General features: G+C 36.2%; 1 protein-coding gene across 11 annotated transcripts in view; it reads left to right on the top strand.

The window, feature by feature from the left end:
* Window positions 1-19,900, top strand: part of KCNJ3 (potassium inwardly rectifying channel subfamily J member 3) — a 176,939-nt gene that overhangs the window by 16,922 nt on the left and 140,117 nt on the right. For 2 of the 11 annotated variants that reach the window (XM_043894376.1, XM_043894372.1), the window contains one exon: window positions 5,458-7,820. The exons of 6 other annotated variants lie outside the window; for them this stretch is intronic. Coding sequence is in view for 2 of the 5 variants with exons in the window: in XM_043894372.1 (XP_043750307.1) it covers window positions 5,458-5,510 (53 nt within the window). In the remaining 3 variants the exon portion in view is untranslated. 3 more of the 11 variants (XR_006339427.1, XR_006339428.1, XM_043894370.1) reach the window with 3 other exon arrangements.

The following is a 19,900-nucleotide window of genomic DNA, read 5'->3' as shown; positions in this document are numbered from 1 at the left end:
TGGCTGTTTTATCCAAGATCTCTTCCCCTTTCTTCCTTTTTAAAAATTATCCAATTAAATCATTTCACAAATATCTATTGAGTACCTGTTACAGGCTAAACAGTATTCTAGACTCTAGGGACATGTTAGTTAACAAAACACAATTCCTGTTATAATCACATGTGGAAATCAGACAATAAAATGAAGTGCCTCATTTAGAATGTTAGAAAATAAATGCTATGGAAAAAAAATAAGAAAACAAGGCAAGAGGGATTAGAGTTGTAGGGAAGTCAGAGTAGGCTGCGATGAGAAGAAGACTTTTAAGCCCAAACACAGTACCTTGAGTAAAGTAAATCTCTTTTCTTTGAAAGGGATTCTGGATAGAGCTTCAGCAGTTGTTAGAGCTCCAAGAGAGCTGGTAACTGGCTTCTGCTCTCTCTTCGTTATGTTTCTTAATTCAACACTTCCTGTCTAAGTTCACTTCTAAATCACAGTAGTTGTCTCAGGAATGGATTTAGTATTTGCTTACATGGAGACTGTGCACTATTGAATGGTTGCTTGGTGAATTTGCTTCAACACTACTATCATAATAAACCTGTGCTCAAAAAGCCCTAATGACTGCCAATCAAGATGCATGTGTTCCTTCCTGAGAAAATTAGGCTGCTCTGCTTCCTGTAATGTCCATACACTGATGCTCCCTTTTGCTCCTATGTCTGCGATAATACCATTTTCATTACCTAGGACAGCATTTCTGTCTTCTCATACATGGTATGAGAACTGCCATATTTGTTTATAGTTCTCCCTGGACTCTATAGTCCATGTGCTTTCCTTTAATAAACTCATTTAAAATGCTGTTTTATTTTTTTTACTATGAAAGGGCTATTAAATGCATTCTCATTATAGAAAAAAATTTAAAAATACAAATATGCAAAATAAACACTTTACTCTTATTTTCAGCTACTGTACAGTTAATGTATGGGTCATTAACCTTTCAAGTGTCTGTATTAAGATATATTGTTATTAAACATGTGCTGTCTTATAACATTCTTTATTGTATAATATGTGTTTAACATCTCTCATGTCAAATTACGGTGAATGCAATGGCAACCCACTCCAGTACTCTTGCCTGGAAAATCCCATGGACGGAGGAGCCTGGTGGGCTGCAGTCCATGGGGTCGCGAAAAGTCATACACGACTGAGCGACTTCACTTTCATTTTTCACTTGCATGCATTGGAGAAGGAAATGGCAACCCACTCCAGTGTTCTTACTTGGAGAATCCCAGGGACGGCGGAGCCTGGTGGGCTGCCGTCTATGGGGTCGCACAGAGTCGGACAGCGCCAGCAGCAGCAGCATGTCAAATTAGGGTTCTACACCTTTCATCTTAATGACTTTATTGTATGCCAATTGTGTGTATTTGAATTTTCATTATCTATCTCCTAGTCTGGAATTTTTAGTCATTTCCTTTTTATTGAGATAAATACCCTTATAGGCCATAGTTTTAATTTACTACTAACTTTACTATTTTATATTAATTCTTAGAGAAGAAATTCCTGGGTAAAGGAACATATATATATATTTGTTCTTAACATCTATTTCAGGGTTTCTGTATAAAAAGTTGATACCAATTTACATCTGGTATAAAGGTTCCCATTTCTTCATACCCTTGCCAATAATGGATTTTATATCAGCTTTATTTTTGCCAATTTGACATCATTTTATTCTAATTGATTACTAGCAAGGTTGAAATTATGGTATTTATTCGACTATGAATTTTATTCCATGAATTCTCAGACACTGTTGCTCATTTTGCTTGCAATTTATTGTATGCATAAATTGCCTATATAATTAGAACATTATTTTGAAAAACTCTATCCCTAGTAGTCTGTATACTATTATCAAAATAGTTTCTTTATTATGTATACATGTATATATTTTTCACATTCATCTCCCACATGCTTTATTAATATCTCAAGATAAACTGTAAACTGCCAAGATTGACTAAGGACTTTGTTTTGAGGCTATATTTTTTATATCACATATTGTATATCATAGATTGCAGAAAGTAGTAGATACCAGTAAACACTTCTAATCTGTTTATTGTTATTTTTAACTGATTTTAATAGAGTTGCTCTCTGTTTATAAGCTTGCTTTCTGAATCACACATTATTTTCTTATAGGAAATTAATCAACAAATCCTCGTTGATTATTCATGTTATGGTAGGTGTACGTTCGTGCCTACTCTTTGTGACCCCATGGACTGTAGTCCAGCAGGCTCCTACGTCCTTGGAGTTCTCCAGGCAAGAACGCTGGAGCGGGTTGCCATTTCCTTCCGCAGGGGATTTACCTGACCCCGAGATCAAACCTGCATCTCCTGTACCTCCTGCATTGGCAGGCAGATTCTTTACCACTGAGCCACCTGGGGCTCCCCTATCGTAGGTGTAAGATATTACAGAGGTAATAAAGGAGGAAGCCCACAGTCCAAAGGGAGAAAGAAGTTGAATGAAATTGACTATTAGCAATATGTGCTCAAACAGATGTATGTCATGCTATAGTATAGGCCAAGAGTAGTGGTTCCTGATGGATTCCTTCTTAAGCAGTCTGAGAAAGCCCCATAGAGGACACAGCATGGGTTGAGACAGTAAGGTGAAGGAGAAGATCATAAGGAGGGTGAGGAGAGCTGGACATTCCAGCCCAAGGAACAGCAAATGAGAATTCATTTTGTTAGAATCAAATCGTTTTATGTGGTCCAGATACAGGACAGGTGGAGGGGGATTGCCTGGAGATGAGCCTATCCCTGAGGCATGATTTGAACCTAATTCTACAAGCAGTAAAGCCCTCCAAGGATTTGAAGCAGGAGAATGCCACAGTCCTATTTGCGGGATTGAAAGCTCTCTCTGGCTGCAGGTGGAGGATGGATTGAGTGGGGCTGAGGCCGGAGGCAGACCAGTCATTAGCTGTTACAATAGGCCAGACCAGAGATAATTGGTTCGTGTGTGATTGTCTGACTCAGACAACTATATAACTGTTGAAAGTAATGAAAAAGGCCTCTGGTTCCAAAGTTGTTACTTATGATTAAACAGGAATGGGAAAAATCAGCTCTGGGATCTTTCCCACTGAAGTTCCTCTGGCTATTTAGAAGAAGCTGAGACAGAGAAACAATAAGATAAATTGAGAAAAATAAATCAAACAGCATGAACAAGCCACTGACTTCTCCTTACTAGTGAAAAACAGTTGGAAATTTTCTAATGAAAAAAATCACAGAGCAGAAGCTCAACTTGTGAATAATTGAGATGTGCCTACAATTTTCCTCTGTGAATGAGTCTATAATATTTAGCTTTATTGGTGGTAATTAATAGTTACACTTTAATGATCCTTTCAAAGATAGTGTTCAACAAACCCCTAGTGTTACTGCAAATGATGTAGCTCCCTCTTCACTATTGGAAATTTTATTCATCCTTCCTCATTGAAAGTACTGAATCATTAGCCTGTGAGCTCCTTGTCCCTTTTGTAGTCAGGACCTAAATCAGGGATGTCTTGTTTATTCTTTGGTTTCCCTGTTCCTGCCCAGGTTGCAGTTGCTCTTAAGGTAAGTGGTATTTCAGAAGACTTACCTTGCCACATAAGACCCATGGATGTGTACATTTTGGAAATCTCAAAGTACCCTCCTCCAAGTAACTTCTTAGGATTATATATTTGTTTGAAATTTATTGTTTCTTAATTGTGATTTTTTTCTCTTTTAGAGATAGCTTTTGAATAATTTGTTGAGTCGAAATAGAACTCAGGTTTTTGAAAACCATGGATTCTTTTTTAAATATAAGGGAATTTTTATGAATAATTCCTAAATAAAATCTTGGTTTATTATTTTCTTTTGATAGGCTATTATAGACATTTTCCCAGGGACTGTTTATTAACGCCTAAACAGTGAGGCATGAAGTAGGATGACTATCTCCACTAATCTGAAACTGAAAGTTTTTCTGGGGCATGTAGCTTTCAGTGCTATAGGAGCTCTGAGCAAACTGGGATGGTCACCGAGCTTCACAGTCAGGAATGTTAGTTAAGCCCTCCTAGAGGCCTGCTTCAATATAGAAGTGGAAGTTTGCTTCATTGGTAGTGGAATAGGTCTTCTCAAACTCATTATTGGAGTTACTCCACTGTTTTCCATATTCTGCCTTTGTCAATGCTGAATCCTCAAAAATACCTAAAAAGAGTATTTTCATGTTGTTTTCTCTGTTATTTCCCTATCTTGTATAGAATATTTAATTAATACAGCCCTCAGTGTTTTAGAATGAAGTTTATCGTTTGTTGTGCAGGAGGGTGGTATGGGTAAGTTACTGAGGCTAAAGTGAGTTGGGCAGGGTTGACACTATATTTGTCACAATTTGCCTATGGGGGATATGATAAAGTAGTAGTGTGTGTATGCTCAGTTGTGTCTGCCTCTTAGTGACCCCATGGACTGTAGCCCATCAGGCTCCTCTGTCCACAAGATTTTTCCAGGCAAGAATACCAGAGTGGGTTGCCAGTTCCTACTCCAGGGGATCTTCTGGACCTAGAGATCAAACCTGCATCTCTTGTGTCTCCTGCATTGGCAGGCAGATTCTTTACCACTGGGCCACCTGGGAAGCCAGCACAATAAAAGAAGTCTGCAAACCTTATAGATAATGTAGCTAATTGTTAAAATGTAAGCATGGGGGATTGTAATTGGGAAAAACAGTTTTGGTGAGGATGTGGCTTAGTCCAGTGACAAGGAACAAGATTTATACCTTAACTAGGTAATTTTCAGAGATTTTCAAGGTAAAGTCCTAGGACTAACTGCATTGGAGTTCCATGGGATACTTATTAAAATACTGACTTTGGGGCCCTCACTTAGTCTTAGAGTGTTCAAATATCTGGTATTTGTGAACCAAGAAATTTGCATTTGTAATAGGCACTCATGTGATTCTTATTAAGAACATTAAAGTTTGAGAACTCCTCAATCCAGCAACTAGTAAAGCCACAAATATTTAGTGAATTAATTACTCAACTGAAATACTAAGGACTAATGAAAGAGAACATAGCTCTTTAAATTTTTGAAGTCTTCATAGATGAAGCTTTGTGTCGACTCAGACTGTGCTGATCAATGTAGCCAAATGCAAATGAATGTGGGTGGAAAACAGTGAAAATCAGGAGTATGAATTAAAATGCATTGCTATTCATCATCATAACGAAGAACAAGATGTGATAGCTATTGTGGAACATTGTGTGAAGATATAATGTAAATGCCAAACAGCAGTTTTAGTGCCACTCACTGCTGGAGAGTATGCCGTTCACTGAAATCACTACATATGGGCTTGACCAGAACACTGCATGCAAGTATTTAATGCATGCAGTATTTACCATTTCATAAGAGGAATTATGCCTGTGAATGGCATCAGCCCCCAGTCCCCACCTTATTTCTGAGTCTTATTTTTCTTTATTCTTCTGTGGCACTGCTCCCTCAGGTCGGTTCATTGTTGGGCTGATCCCAACATTTGGCGCCCAAACAGGGACCTGAGCTTTTGAGGCTTCTTTGACAGTGCCAGAAGACGCAGGGAATTCCGGCTGAGAGATTGGAGGACAGAGAAAGTACCTGATGATGGACAACACCATTGGATACCAGGAAGGCATGTCAAAGAAAGGAAAGAAGAGGACATAATTTGACATCGATCCTCCTGGAGAGTCGCCTGGGAGGGGGATAAGAAGACTGACGATCAGCAACCACCCAGAACAGGCTCCAAGGACCAACAAAGCCAAACCATCCACTTGGGGTCAGTTGAAGAAATTGACCATTGAAGGGGAAAAATTGGTCAAAGAACAGAGACAGCTTTGACCTCGGCTACCTTGTTCTTGGCTATGTTACCCGTGATAACTACCACGGTAGGTGCCAATCATACTTATTGGGCATATGTACCTGGTCCTCCCCTATTACGACCAATTACATGGGAGGATTCTTCTGTTCCAGTTTTCATAAATGACTCTTCCTGGTTACCCAGACCTTTGGACCCGAGCCTTCCTTTAAAACCAGAAGAGGGCCGACAACTTTCAAATGTTAGTGTTAATTATACTGTGGGAACAGGTCTTACACCTATATGTATGGGAGACTCATTGTCTTAAGAGAGGATTACAAAGTTGGTTATCTATAAAGAACCTCAAGTGAACAAAACTCATTTTTTCTTATTAGAATTATTTGCCTTTAATATCACAGAAGAAAATACTACTATGTTTCCGCCTCATCTACCTAACTGTATTATTTCTATAAAATCTGGAATAGAATATTGGGTACAATGGAAATTATGTAAAGCTAATCTGGGCTTCCCTGGTGGCTCAGAGGGGTAAAGTGTCTGCCTCTAATGTGGGAGACCTGGGATCGATCCCTGGGTCGGGAAGATCCCCTGGAGAAGGAAATGTCAACCCACTCCAGTACTCTTGCCTGGAAAATCCCATGAACAGAGAAGCCTGGTAGGTTACAGTCCATGGGGGTAAAGAGTCAGACATGACTGAGTGACTTCACTTTTACTTTCAAGAAGAATTATCATTATGTTTACTGCAAAGTTCAATAGGACTTTTTTTTCCCCCCGTAATTTTACATTAAGATTAACCGTGGCTGTTGATCTTTAAACTAAAGATTTGGGGGCTTTGTTTTCTGGGATAAGTTTTGTGGATATTGCAGAGATTAAAGAGAAATAAAGTTATAATAGGAAATGGATAATGAGCGAGTAAATTTGAGATTCAGATGGATGGAGTTTGTCTTGACAAATAAGGATTCTAGACCCAATTTGGATTGCTTCATTTTGATTAGCTATTTCTTTGTCCTAGGCTCTGTTTGGAAGAGCTGAGATCATTAACCCATTCAGCTCGTAGTGGAGAGCTCAGAACTGCAGTTCAAGTGGGAAATCATGGCTGCCGTTGTTACTGTTGCAGTTGAAAATGAATGTTGAATAAAATAAAAATATATGAAGTTATTTTATAAGCTGTGCATTTTATAATTCATTAATGATGATAACAGGGTGCCATTACAAAACCGAGAAGCTATCATCCTGGGGCAGGAGAAAAAGGAGGATGATTCCTTCTTTGTTGTCCAAAGATGACTTACCCTTGGAGCCTAAACTTCATTTTGTTGATTATGAGTGGTGTGTATTTTCTGAATGTCTTGCACCAAAAATAACTCGCGAGCATGAGAGTAGCTCTTTTACAATCATTCCTGCTGCATAGTTCAAAGAGTGATGTCTGGCTGATTTGATCTTAAAGGCTTTTGAAAAAAGTGCATCTTTGTCTTCCAAATTACTATCAAGCAACCTTTTTGTACACCTCTAAATAATTTTTATTTTAATTTAGACCTTTTATTTTGTTTGATTTTGTTTTTACTTTAGATTTATTGTCATTTAAGTTGGAAACTTAATGACATTAGTTTTCAGGGCCCTTTTTAGGCACATGTAATATTAACTCTGTAGCTTATCTCAACATTTAGATACAGACAAAATCTGAGTCCGTGAGAGGAAATCTTTCTCCCAAATGTACGATATGAAGCGGTAACTTTGGGAAGGGAAGAGCTCATGGTGCTTTGATAATTAGGGAAGGTTTGGACCTTCGGAACAGAATGTACATATATAAGCTCCAAGCACTGTTTTTATTACTTTTTCAGCTAAGGGTTTACTTTCTGACTCATGCTCCTGATTCAGCAGTTCCCCAGAAATGGCTCCGATCCTTCCGTATTTGGCAGCACTGCTTAGAGAATGTAGAGAGAAAATGATGTAGCCTCTTTGTGTGTATTTATTCAGATTAGCATTATCGGTTCCAAAAATGTTTTAACATGTGTTATCTGTTTCTTTCTAGTTTTGCTTTGCTCTACATTTCTCCCAGTGGCTTTTTTTCAAATATGCTTCATTACCTTCATTTTAATTTGTATACATTAAATGCAAAGGTTTGTTAGGCTTATATGGCTTATTTTCTTCATTTAGTTAAGATTTTAACATTTTATAGCCTTTAAATTATAGAATGGTAGTGACTCACCATAATCCCTTATGAAAAAGTTTAGAAGTCTTGAGTTTTTAAGGCCCATTTGCCAAAATTGAGAACAGACTTTGCTCTTAAACTTTTAATGTCTCTCTTATACAATGCATTAATGGTTTGTTGTTTTTTGTTCAGTTATTTATTAGTGTTTACATTCAGTCTAACAAACTGAATTTTGCTTATATTTTTAAATATGTCTAAAACATTAATAAAGAAGGGAAATAACCTTTATAGAGTGCCCTTCTATATTCCAGGTTCTCCTAGACCAGTTGTGTGGATATCAGGTAAAATATTGTACCTTAGTTGAACTGGTCATTTAATCATATCTGCCCAATATCATGTGTTCCTTGGCTTGGATATGCTTGGTTAAGTCTAATATGCTATTTCAGCTTTGAAGAAATGTGTTTCTTTCTTTTCTTTACACTAGAAGCCATAATATTACCAAAACCAGAGAAAGTTGAGAGGAAGGAAAAAAAGGGCACATTTATTATTTTTAAAACCTAATAGAATTGAAATGATAATATTATAAAGATAAAGTGCACCTTAGTGATATTTTAGTTCAAATGGAAATGGAAACTCTCATTCGATGAGGTGAAATAACTTGCCTGTCTTTTGAGAACCAGTTGGTGGAAGAGTCTGGAATATATCTTTGCACTTTGAGTCTTTTTTTTTTTAAACAAATACATTAAATCAGCTGTTTATTTTTTTTTTTCCATTTATTTTTATTAGTTGGAGGCTAATTACTTTACAATATTATAGTGGTTTTTGCCATACATTGACATGAATCAGCCATGGATTTACATGTGTTCCCCATCCTGAACCCCCCTCCCACCTCCCTTCCCATCCCATCCCTCTGGGTTATCCCAGTGCACCAGCCCCAATCACTTGTCTCATGCATCCAACCTGAACTGGCGATCTGTTTCACACTTGATAATATACATGTTTCGATGCTATTCTCTCAGATCATCCCACCCTCGCCTTCTCCCATAGAGTCCAAAAGTCTGTTCTACACTTCTGTGTCTCTTTTTCTGTCTTGCATATAGGGTTATCATTACCATCTTTCTAAATTCCATATATATGCGTTAGTATACTGTATTAGTGTTTATCTTTCTGGCTTACTTCACTCTGTATAATGGGCTCCAGTTTTATCCATCTCATTAGAACTGATTCAAATGTATTCTTTTTAATAGCTGAGTAATATTCCATTGTGTATATGTACCACAGCTTCCTTATCCATTCGTCTGCTGATGGGCATCTAGGTTGCTTCCATATCCTGGCTATTATAAACAGTGCTGTGATGAACATTGGGGTACACGTGTCTCTTTCAGATCTGGTTTCCTTGATATGTATGCACTTTGAGTCTTATTCAGGCTTTCTTCTCATTACCAACAATGATTCACTTATTTAAATGTAATTCTTGTTTACCATCTTCAAAATAATTGATAATGATGGCAATTGTGTATCTTTTAAGACGTGTCAAGGATTTTCTCCCTGTTACTAGAGCTTTAGTTTTTGATCAGGTCAACTAGTTGCCCAGCTGAGGAGAGGGGAAGGTCAGTCAGGAGATATATGCCTTATAAATAGGCCTGGTCTTGAACAAGACTGCAAAATCCTTTTTTTTTTTTTTTTTTTAATACAATATGACCGGTAGTTATTGAGCTCATTCATGTTTTCAATAACTATGTATTAAGTAACTGTGTATTTCAAGCTCTGTGCCAGGCACTGGGTACATAGTGATAAATAAGAAAGTCTGAGGATGCCAGTTGGCAAAATTCATGATCCAGTGAGAACTAACACTTACCCAGGCAGTGAGAGTAATGTAAATTGGGAAATACACTGTTAGTGGTGTAATTAGAGACGTTTCAAGGCTACAACCTATGGTTAGAAATGGTAAGGGAGTTAGCCAGGCCAAGGAGGAGTAGTAAGAGCATTACTGGAGGACTGAACAAACTTGGAAGACCTCAAGTGTAGCAGAAAGAGAACACTTGCTTTGTTTAAGGTACTGAATGATATTCCCATGGTTAGAGATAGAGTATATATGGGGTTATTGTAGTTCAGCTGCTAAGTCATGTCTGACTCTTAGTGACCCCATGGACTGCAGCACACCAGGCTTACCTGTCCTTCACTATCTCCCAGTTTGCTCAGTTTCATGTCCATTGAGTAGGTGATGCCAACTAGGCATCTCATCCTCTGCCATCCACTTTTCTTTTTGTCTTCAATCTTTCTGAGAATCAGGGTCTTTTCTAGTGAATCGGCTCTTCTCATCAGGTAGCCAAAGTATTGGGGCTTCAACTTCAGCATCAGTCCTTCCAATGAATATTCAGGGTTGATGTCCTTTAGGAAAATATCATATGCAGATGATATATGGGGTAATGGAGAAATAAAGAAGTTTCAGAAGATGGTATTGGAAAAACAAAGGCTGGAAAATGTAGCACTTTTAAGACATTTATGTGTTTGCACTTAATTGTTTGAGCAATGAGGAACCACAGATGGCTTTTAAGTAGAAGAATGATGTGATCATAATTACATTTTAGGAAAAAAAATCACTCTGGCTGAATTTATCAAAAGTATTAAGCAGGAGAAAAAACTAAAGATGGGTTGATCAATTAGGGTGTTAGAGCAGTAATTTGGATGAGAAGTGATAATCTGTTGCTAGGGGAAGTTTGAAAATGCATTTGGTGGCTCAGCTGGTAAAGAATCCACCTGCAGTGTGGAAGACCTGGATTTGATCCCCGGATTGGGAAGATCCCCTGGAGAAGGGAACGGCTACCCACTCCAGTATTCTGGCCTAGAGAATTCCATGGGGTTGCAAAGAGTTGGACATGATTGAGCAATTTTCACTTTCACTTTAGCCAGCATATGGGGAAACCCTTGTTGAAAAGTCTTGTTGAGGTATTGCCCCTGATGAAATTTGATGTCTGAAGATGAAGACACTTAAGATGAGGAAATTGCAGACTTAGGGGTGCACAATACAGGGACTATATAGTACAAGATTTTCTAAATTCATATTTGGACTAAAGAGAGAGATGTATGAAGTGGAATAAGCCCAGAAATTAAAGCTGGGAAGGTATTGGGAAGTCGTGGATAGGTCTCAGGGCTGAAACTTCAATTTGTTAGGGAAAACAGAAGGTATAACAGGCTTTTAGAGCAGGAAAGTGCTATGATCAGATTTGTACCTAAAGGTCTCTGAATGATGATGTATAAAATAATAGTAGTGTATATATCAATAATGTTGTCTTTCTCATTTCATTGTTTTCTTTGTTCATTTTGAACCTCCTGGGAGAGGAAAGATAAGTAAAATGGATATGGTTTGAATTCCTTTACCTTTTGAAAAATGCTTTATATCAATATGATATGTAAATTTTGGAAATCAAATGAGATATGCTAAATACTTTAGTTAAAATAAGTGGTCCTAAATTATTATTTTCCATCAATATTCACTGCAAAAACTTATTCTTTAATTTAGATATGTAGAATGAGTTTGTCTTCAACATGATCTTTTTTCTAAAGACCTACTGTAGCGTGGTATATAAACCAAAGTGTCAAATTAGACTTGGAATTTAAAAACCTTTTTTAGATCTGTGTAAAGAAATCCTCTGTGTTAGTTGCTCAGTCATGTCCGATTTTTTGTGATCCCATAGACTGTAGCTCACCAGGCTCCTCTGTCCGTGGAGTTCTCCAGGCAAAATACTTCTCCAGGGACTCTTCCCAACCCAGGGATCAAACCCGACTCTCTTGTATTGCAGACAGATTCTTTGCTGTCTGAACCGTTGAAATGTTTATTTGTACTGTATAACTTAAAATTAAGTCCTAGAGAGCCCTGTTGAATTATGTTCCATTTATCTTTCAGAATTCTTTAGGAAATAAAATTATGACTCTGTGATGAAAACTAAAATCTCAGAAATTTGAAATGTGTTAAAATTAGATAAATGCTTTGTGTGAAGATAAATATTGTAATTTTATAGTTATGGAAATTAGTCTATTAGTGACAACATCTAAGATGATACTGTGAGTGTCTGAGCTTACAAAATGTTGATGTGTGTGTCTGTACAAATGTGTCTTCTGATGAACACACTTAAAATTAACCAAAAGCTGCTATTATTATTTTGACCTTTGCTATATTAAGAATAATTGAGTTCAGTGAGTGCTGAATATAGGTAAATTTCTGCCATGTTTCTTTGAATAAAATACTATTCAAAATGATCTTGGGAAAAATGATGTAGAAAAGTTCATTGCTCCTTAGAGTCAAGAATTTTCTTTCAGTGTGTTGCCATATTGAAATTTAAGTTGTTATACAAAATCCCATGGATGGAGGAGTGTGGTAGGTTACAGTCCATGGGGTGGCAGAGTCGGACACGACTGAGTGACTTCACTTTCACTTTCACAGTTCCTGCTCATGCAGTGGTTTTTACTCTGCAGGCAGAAGTGAGATTAGAACATACCTGTTGAAAAATGCCTTCCCTCACATCTTTCATTTCTTGGAATTGTACTAGCAGTCACATGTCCTAGGGATGGATTATTTCCTTTACGTGAACACTTTGCCTTGCCTCAATAGAGTATCATTTTAAATTGGATGATGAGAAGCTTAACTGGCCGGACGAATAAAACGTGATGTAATGGGTTAAAGTAAATTCTATTCCAGTGTTATATTATAAAAGTAATGTTTCACTTTACATTATTTATAAAGTAAAATGTTACATTTTACTTTTAACCTACACATGTACCTTTAATGCAGAGCTGAGACATGAAGTATTACTTAACTCTGAAAGAGTTTTTATGACTTATCTGGACTTTTAGTGTTTCATTTGAGAGATTCTTTTGCAGTTTAATGATTCATATTTCAAAAATAATGTTCTTAGACTTTCAAAATCTCCTTCAAGAAATAAAACTTCACTATTAGTATTATTAACTAGAACCTTTTGACTTTTTTCTTTTTAAATGAAATCTTTGAATTTTTTTTCTGGTTTTGACCGTATTCCTGTCATCACTCACTGGTCAGACAATAGATGTTTATTTTATTTTTTTTCCTTCCAAAATTCTCTTTTGGAAACTTGTCTTTTACTACTTTTTACATTTTGTATCTGGCAGCCTCCACCAGCTACCTGTGTACTTTGGGAAGATATCATTGAACAATTCCTGTTTTTAAAATTGGTAGTAATACCTTCTCCACTTACCTCTCTGTTACTATTCTAAGAATTCAAAGGGATGATGCTAAGACCATGCTTTGCAAAATTGAAGTTCTGTATCATAAAACATCCTCAAACTCACTGTGTCTTCCATTTTTCACTTCTCCCCACACCTGTGCCACTTGTTTGAAAACATAAACTTACATGGTTTTACTTCCTTTATTTTTCCCTAGTAATATTTGACTTAATTTTCTTGTGTCAAACTTTATTTCATTAACTCTTTTTTTTCTCTTTTTAAAAATTTTATTGCAGTATAGTTGATTTACAGTATTATGTTAGTTTCAGGTGTAGAGCAAAGTGATTCAGTCATATATATACCTATGTTTTTTGAGATTCTATTCCCATATAGATCATTACAGAGTATTGAGTAGAGTTCCCTGTGCTATCCAGTAGCTCTTATTTAGTTATCTGTTTTATATATAGTAATATGTTTATGTCTGTCCCAATATTCCAGTCTATTTGTTTCATTAATCCTTGGCAATACTCTTAAACTTTCCATTTTTAGCTGTTTGGTGTGATCTACACAGATCTGCCAATAACCTGAAGATTATTTTAATTTATGGAAAGATTATAAATCAAATCTACTCAGTAGCTGAATGTTTATGTGTTTACAGAATACTGTAGATTCTTTTACATGATATCTCACACTAACAGTTTGATTATATTGAAAACTAGAGTGCAGACATTATGTATGGTATTAACTTTTTCCAATGACATTTAGAGTAGTCTTCTACCAGCGTGGCCAGTTACTGTGCTAGAATGTTGAGTCAGAATCCAGTTCGGCCCTTGAATGGCCATGTTATCACTGCCAAGTCAAATAATATCCTTGAATAAAATTTTCATTATTGACAATATATGAATAACACTCCTTGTTCTGGTTTTTGCTAAGGCAAAGGGTAATTAATATTTTTTGAAATTATTAAGTGCCATAATATATAAAATATAATGATTTTGATGAATGGAAATACTAAATCATTTTTCATATTTCATATTTATTCATATTTTTTCATATGTATTAGTATTTTATTTATGTCACAGTTTTTCAAGTAGGCTCCTTTAACTCTTCTTTTTTTGGTTGTATCAAAATTTCAATAGTATTTTGTGTCATTTTGCATAGATGTTTAGTAAAAATTTATCTTTATTTTTTTGGCAATGCAGTTATAGCTAGTGAAACCTCTGATACTCTTGAGCTTGTTTATTTTTTATAGAAAGCCTTGTAGCTTGCTTTCATCCACCATGGTTTGTGCTTGTCTCTGTGTATTTTAAAATACTGTGCTCTGATGCTGGATAGCCATATAAATGCCAGAACTACCTTATATTGATGTCAGTTTGGAAGGGGAATATCTAAAAGATCATGCATTCTCAAAACTTTTGTCATGGTACAGTAAACCACTTCCCTATTAATCTACCAAGGATAGAATTTCACTTTCTGGGAATTATGTGGTGGGTTTCTGAAACCACTGGAACAAATTATTCATCCTTAGTGAAAAGATTCAGTATTTGAACAGTTGACTCATTGTAAAAGAATGTGTTGCATGATATTTCAACTTGATGATTTTTAAAATATGTCCATTAGTAAGAGGATATTGGGTTGTTTGTTAAATTTGAGAGAGTAAACTCACCTATAAGTTATAATCTATTGATTATAGATACAGACTTTCAGAGTTAGATTGCCTGACTTTAAAGACTATATGCTGTCTGTTATTCACATTGATTCTAGGAAAGTTGATTAATTTTCCTCTGTCTTGATGTCTTCATCAGTAAAATGAAGGTAAAAGATTTTCCCATCTCTTTTTCTTTGTGTGTGTATGGGGGGTATTAAACTAACAATATTAAAACAAGATAATGTCGTGATTGTGCTTAGTATATTTAGGACTTAAGGGCCACCCAGTAAAATGACCATTTGCTGTTGCTATCATCAAAATCCTTAGGTCTTAGTTGAACTCATTTTTCAATAACTTATTAACAGATATAATATATACCAATTTCTTCAGACTAATGCTCTAAAACTATTGACTAATGATAAGCCTTTATGTGAAATTGCAATGAAATTTTATTAATGAATGGCAGAAATGAAGCCTTCTTCAGTTTCAGCAGGTTTTTAATTGACAAGTGCAGGTTTAGCATGATTATAATGAGTTGAAAATTATATTTATTTATGCCAGTTTGGAAGAATTATATCCAAAATTTATTGCTGTCATTGTTCAGTTGTTGTTCAGTCATGTTCGACTCTGTGATTCCATGGACTTCAGCATGCCAAGCTTCCCTGTCCTTCATTATCTCCCAGAGTTTGCTCAAATTCATGTATATTGAGTTGGTGATGCTATCTAACCATTTCATCCTCTGTTGCCCCTTTTTCCTCCTGCCCTCAATCATTCTCAGCATCAGGGTCTTTTCCAATGAGTCGGCTCTTGGCATCAGGTAGCCAAAGTATTGGAGCTTTAGCTTCAGCATCAGTCCTTCCAATGAATATTCAGGGTTGATTTCCTTTAGGATTGACTGGTTTGATCTCCCTGCAGTCCAAGGGGCTCTCAAGAGTCTTCTCCAGCACTACTGTTCAAAAGCATCAATTCTTCGGTGCTTAACCTTCTTTATGGTAACTCTCACATCTGTACATGTGATGGAAAACCATACTGGAAAAACCATAGCTTTGACTGTACAGACCTTTGTCAGCACAGTGATGTCTCTGCTTTTTAATACACTGTCTAGGTTTGTCGTAGCTTTCCTTCCAAGGAGCAAGCATCATATATATATACATATACATATATATATATATACATATACATATATATATATATATAGTTTTTAAAATTACTAATAGTTTTTAGTTAGTTTTTAGTTTAGTTAGTTTTACTAATAGTTTTTGCTAACTATACATGGAGGAATTTCATCTTTTATTTGCAAGTGCTGTAAAATGTCATAAAGTTCTAACAAGAGTAAGGCGCTTTCCTTTAACTGAGTCAGCCATGGTCATTAATTAAGTTCTTCTTGAACTGGTCCATGAACCTGAATATAATATTCGGTGTTCAGAACATTCTTAGATATTTTATGTTTAACTCCTAATTGACTTAGGCTTTTTTTTTCTGTTCTGTGGTGCTATATTTTTGAAAGTGTTTTTCAGAAGCGTTATCATTTTATAAACCTCTGCCAGTAAATCATATTGGCATAAAGTGACTGATAGAAAAAGGTTAATTATTCTGACCTCTCATCAGTGAAAATCATGGACTTAGGACCAAAACACTACATGTAGAGAGCAATAGAGACTATATTTTGTTGTTGTTGTTTAGTCACGTCCAAATCTTTTGTGACTCCGTGGACTGTGGCTCACAGTCTCCTCTGTCCTTGGGATTTCCTAGGCAAGAATACTGGAGTGGGTTGCCATTTCCTTCATTGTGCTACCTGGGAATCCTAGAGACTATGTAAATCCATTTTAAAAACAAATGAATAAGAATAAGTTTTATTATAAAATAAACTATAGTAAAATAATTTAAAATCAGAATTACCTTAACTCAGAAAGCTTGATTTATATTTGCAGTCCTAAATAATACTGAATGAATTAGGCATGCATTTGATGGCAAATAGTAGAAAATCCAGTCAACAGTGATTTCAACAGCTAGAGCTTTATTTTTCATTTCTAACAAATTGTGCAGAAGCTGGCAGACAGGCTGGTCCAGCTGCTCAAAGACTGCTTAAAGACTCAGACACCTTCTTTCTTCTTGCTGTGCCATCTTTAACATATGTTTTTCCTGCCACTGGCCATTATGGCTGCCTCACTTTTAGACATTATTTAAAGTTACAAGCAGAAAGAAGGGGAAAGAGGAAAGGCTAACAGAGCTCTGTCCTAGTGAGACTTAGACATTATATTTAGGAGAGGAAATTTCCTAGCAGATTCTCTCTCCATTGCATTTTTCAAAACCTAGTCCAACTCTCTTATCACCCATGGAAGAGTTTTAGAGATTGAATATTTTGAGCAGTGCATAATTTCTTAGATTAAATCAAATTTTTAATATTAAGCTTTTATTTATTTGTTTTTTTGGCCGTGCCTGGTGGCATGTGGGATCTTAGTTCCCCAACCAGGGATCAAACCTGTGCCCGGAAGTACATAGTCTTCAGTGGACTGCCAGGGAAGTCCCTAGATTAAATAATACAAAGCAGTAGTACTCAGCCATAAAAAGGAGCGAATGTAGTCAGCTGAACTGAGGTAGATGAACCTAGAGCCTCTTATACAGAGAGAAGCAAGTCAGAAAGAAAAAAACAAATATTGTACATTAACACATTTATATGGAATATAGAAAAATGATACAGATGACTCTATTAGCAAGGCAAGAATAGAGACACAAATGTAGAAAACAGACTTGTGGACACAGTGAGGAAGGGGAGGGTGAGACGAACTGAGAGTAGCACTGACATATTACATTACTGTGTGTAAAACAGGTAGCTAGTGGGAAGTTGTAACACAGGGAGCTCAGCCCAGTGTTCTGTAATGACCTAGAGGGCTGGGATTGGAGCGGGGTGTTGTGAGGGAGGGGATATATGTATACTTATGGCTGATTCATGTTGTATGGCAGAAACCAACACAACATTGTAAAGAAATTATCCTATAGTTAAAAATAAATTTAAAAATACATTAAAAAATTAGAATGAAAATCTTGCTCTTTCTAAGTCAAAGTTTCTACTTAAACCTTGTAAGGTAAGCCAAGATACCTACCTAATAGTTTAAAACGTGCTGGCAGTGTACTTTATTATTTTTCCTACCATTCTGAAACTGTTTGTAGAGATAAAGCTTGATAGAAAGTGAGTTTTTCTGCTGTGTCTAATTCTGCTTATGTTTGTATTTTAAATTTCAAAATATCCTAGGTATCCCAGGACAGTTTTGTTGCTATGGAATTTGTCATTGTTTCCTAATTAGCATAGTATTTTGGGGCTTTTCTCTTTCTCAACCCTTACCTCCTTTTCTTCATATCAGTCCATACTTTTCTTACCCACTGGTGTTTAGATAAATGAAAGACAATGGCAGACTTCAATGGACTCTTTAGAAACATAAAAACATCTCACAGGGTCATATTCTGGAACAGGATTCAAAAAGATTTGTGGCTTTCATCAGTTTTTTTCCCTTTGTATCACCACTTGGTTTGAAGTTTTTCTTGGATGCAGTGCCAGGCTGGCATCCCAAGTAGCTCATTAGCTGTTCATTTCTGCCTTCTTTGCATTATTTCACTAACTGCCCATCAAAATTCAGTGTGTAGCTCTAGGCCTGCTAAGAACAATCTGGCAAGATATCATTCAAAAGCATGTATTATTTACAGATCACTTGAAAGTATCAGGGATTAATCAAGGATAGAAAGTACAAAAACACATTTAGCTTCTATGAGTGATTCATTTTAAAAGTGGAAAATAAATCAGATGTTTAGTGCATTTCTAGAAAACAGAGGCTAAGTTTCCCCACCATGATATTGGAAAAAGCAAGCAAGTAAAAGCTTTAGTATTGATTTTTGCTTTAACCTATTGATATGTAGACAGTTTGTTTCTTGAAATCTACTTTCCTTATACAGATTTGGAGACTAAACCAGCCAGCTTACCTGGACAACCGACTTGTGTTAAACAAGGTGAAACTAAAGAGCTGTCAGTGTTGTGCTCCCCTGCCTCTTATCCCTCCTCCTACTGTCCTTCCAGTTTTGCAGTACCAGCAGGTGGAAAAAGGGTAAGCGCGGTGATGGAGAGAGGGAATGATCAGACCACATGTCCCTACTTATTTGGAGTAAAAAAAAAAAAGTGACATTGAAGTTTGATTTTAGACAAGACTGAGCCATTTAGTAGTGAAAGTGAATTGTCATGATCAGCAAAGATACGATTCTTTCCATGGAAACTGAGATGTTGTCATTCATTGAAGAATCAGGAGCCAACAGAGTGAACTGAAAGGAATTAAGTAGAGAAAAAGGAAGCTTTTTCTTTTTCCTGTTCACCTCGCATTCAGGTTGTTCATTAAGCCGGTTCTGTTTGTGTTCAGTCAAGTAATAGCTCCAGCTTTAGCTTCCTGGACTTTACACCCAGCTGTGGTCTGTCTCCAGGTCACAGGAGTGAGTATCTCAATCAGTGTTCTTGTTGACACAAACCACCTGAGATTATAAGGCAATCAGCCTTCCAGGGTAGGAAGAGGCCTAGTTTTGTGGCAGCTTTTCTCCAAGCATGAAGGGAGACCCTGGAAATATGCTTAGTAAAATCCTACATTATTTTGTTTTCATCTGGGATGTAGTTAACTTAATTCGCTTGAATTATTAATGTAAGTACAAAATGTCTTTGAATATTAAGAAATTCGTTTAAAAAGTGAAACTTGGCATATGTAGACATGGTGCCAATTGCTCTGAGAATTGATTTTCTTTGTATGTTATTATAGATGGCTTCATTTATTTAACATTTTTATATTTATTTCCTTCAGAATAGTCAAACTTTACATTTGACTATGTAAAGTCATTGTGTATCACTCAGGTTTTCCCCCATATTATCTTTTAGGAGAAGCAAAAGAAAACTGTGAAATTTTGATTTTAAGTTACAGGTCCTGGACTGTTTCATAGAAAGATATTCTAGTTTGGCTTAAGAATTTTAGCTCTATCCTTCTAATTTGATACAATGAAGTAATAAATAATAAGCTCAATTCTGATTTTTAAGTTATAGTTTTTGACTATTAGAAGAATGTCCTATGCCAGTGTGT

Source organism: Cervus elaphus, chromosome 33 (genome assembly GCF_910594005.1).
Source record: "Cervus elaphus chromosome 33, mCerEla1.1, whole genome shotgun sequence".
Lineage (NCBI taxonomy): Eukaryota > Metazoa > Chordata > Mammalia > Artiodactyla > Cervidae > Cervus > Cervus elaphus.
The sequence above is the reverse complement of the archived record's forward strand: the minus strand, read 5'-3'. Positions and strand labels throughout refer to the sequence as shown.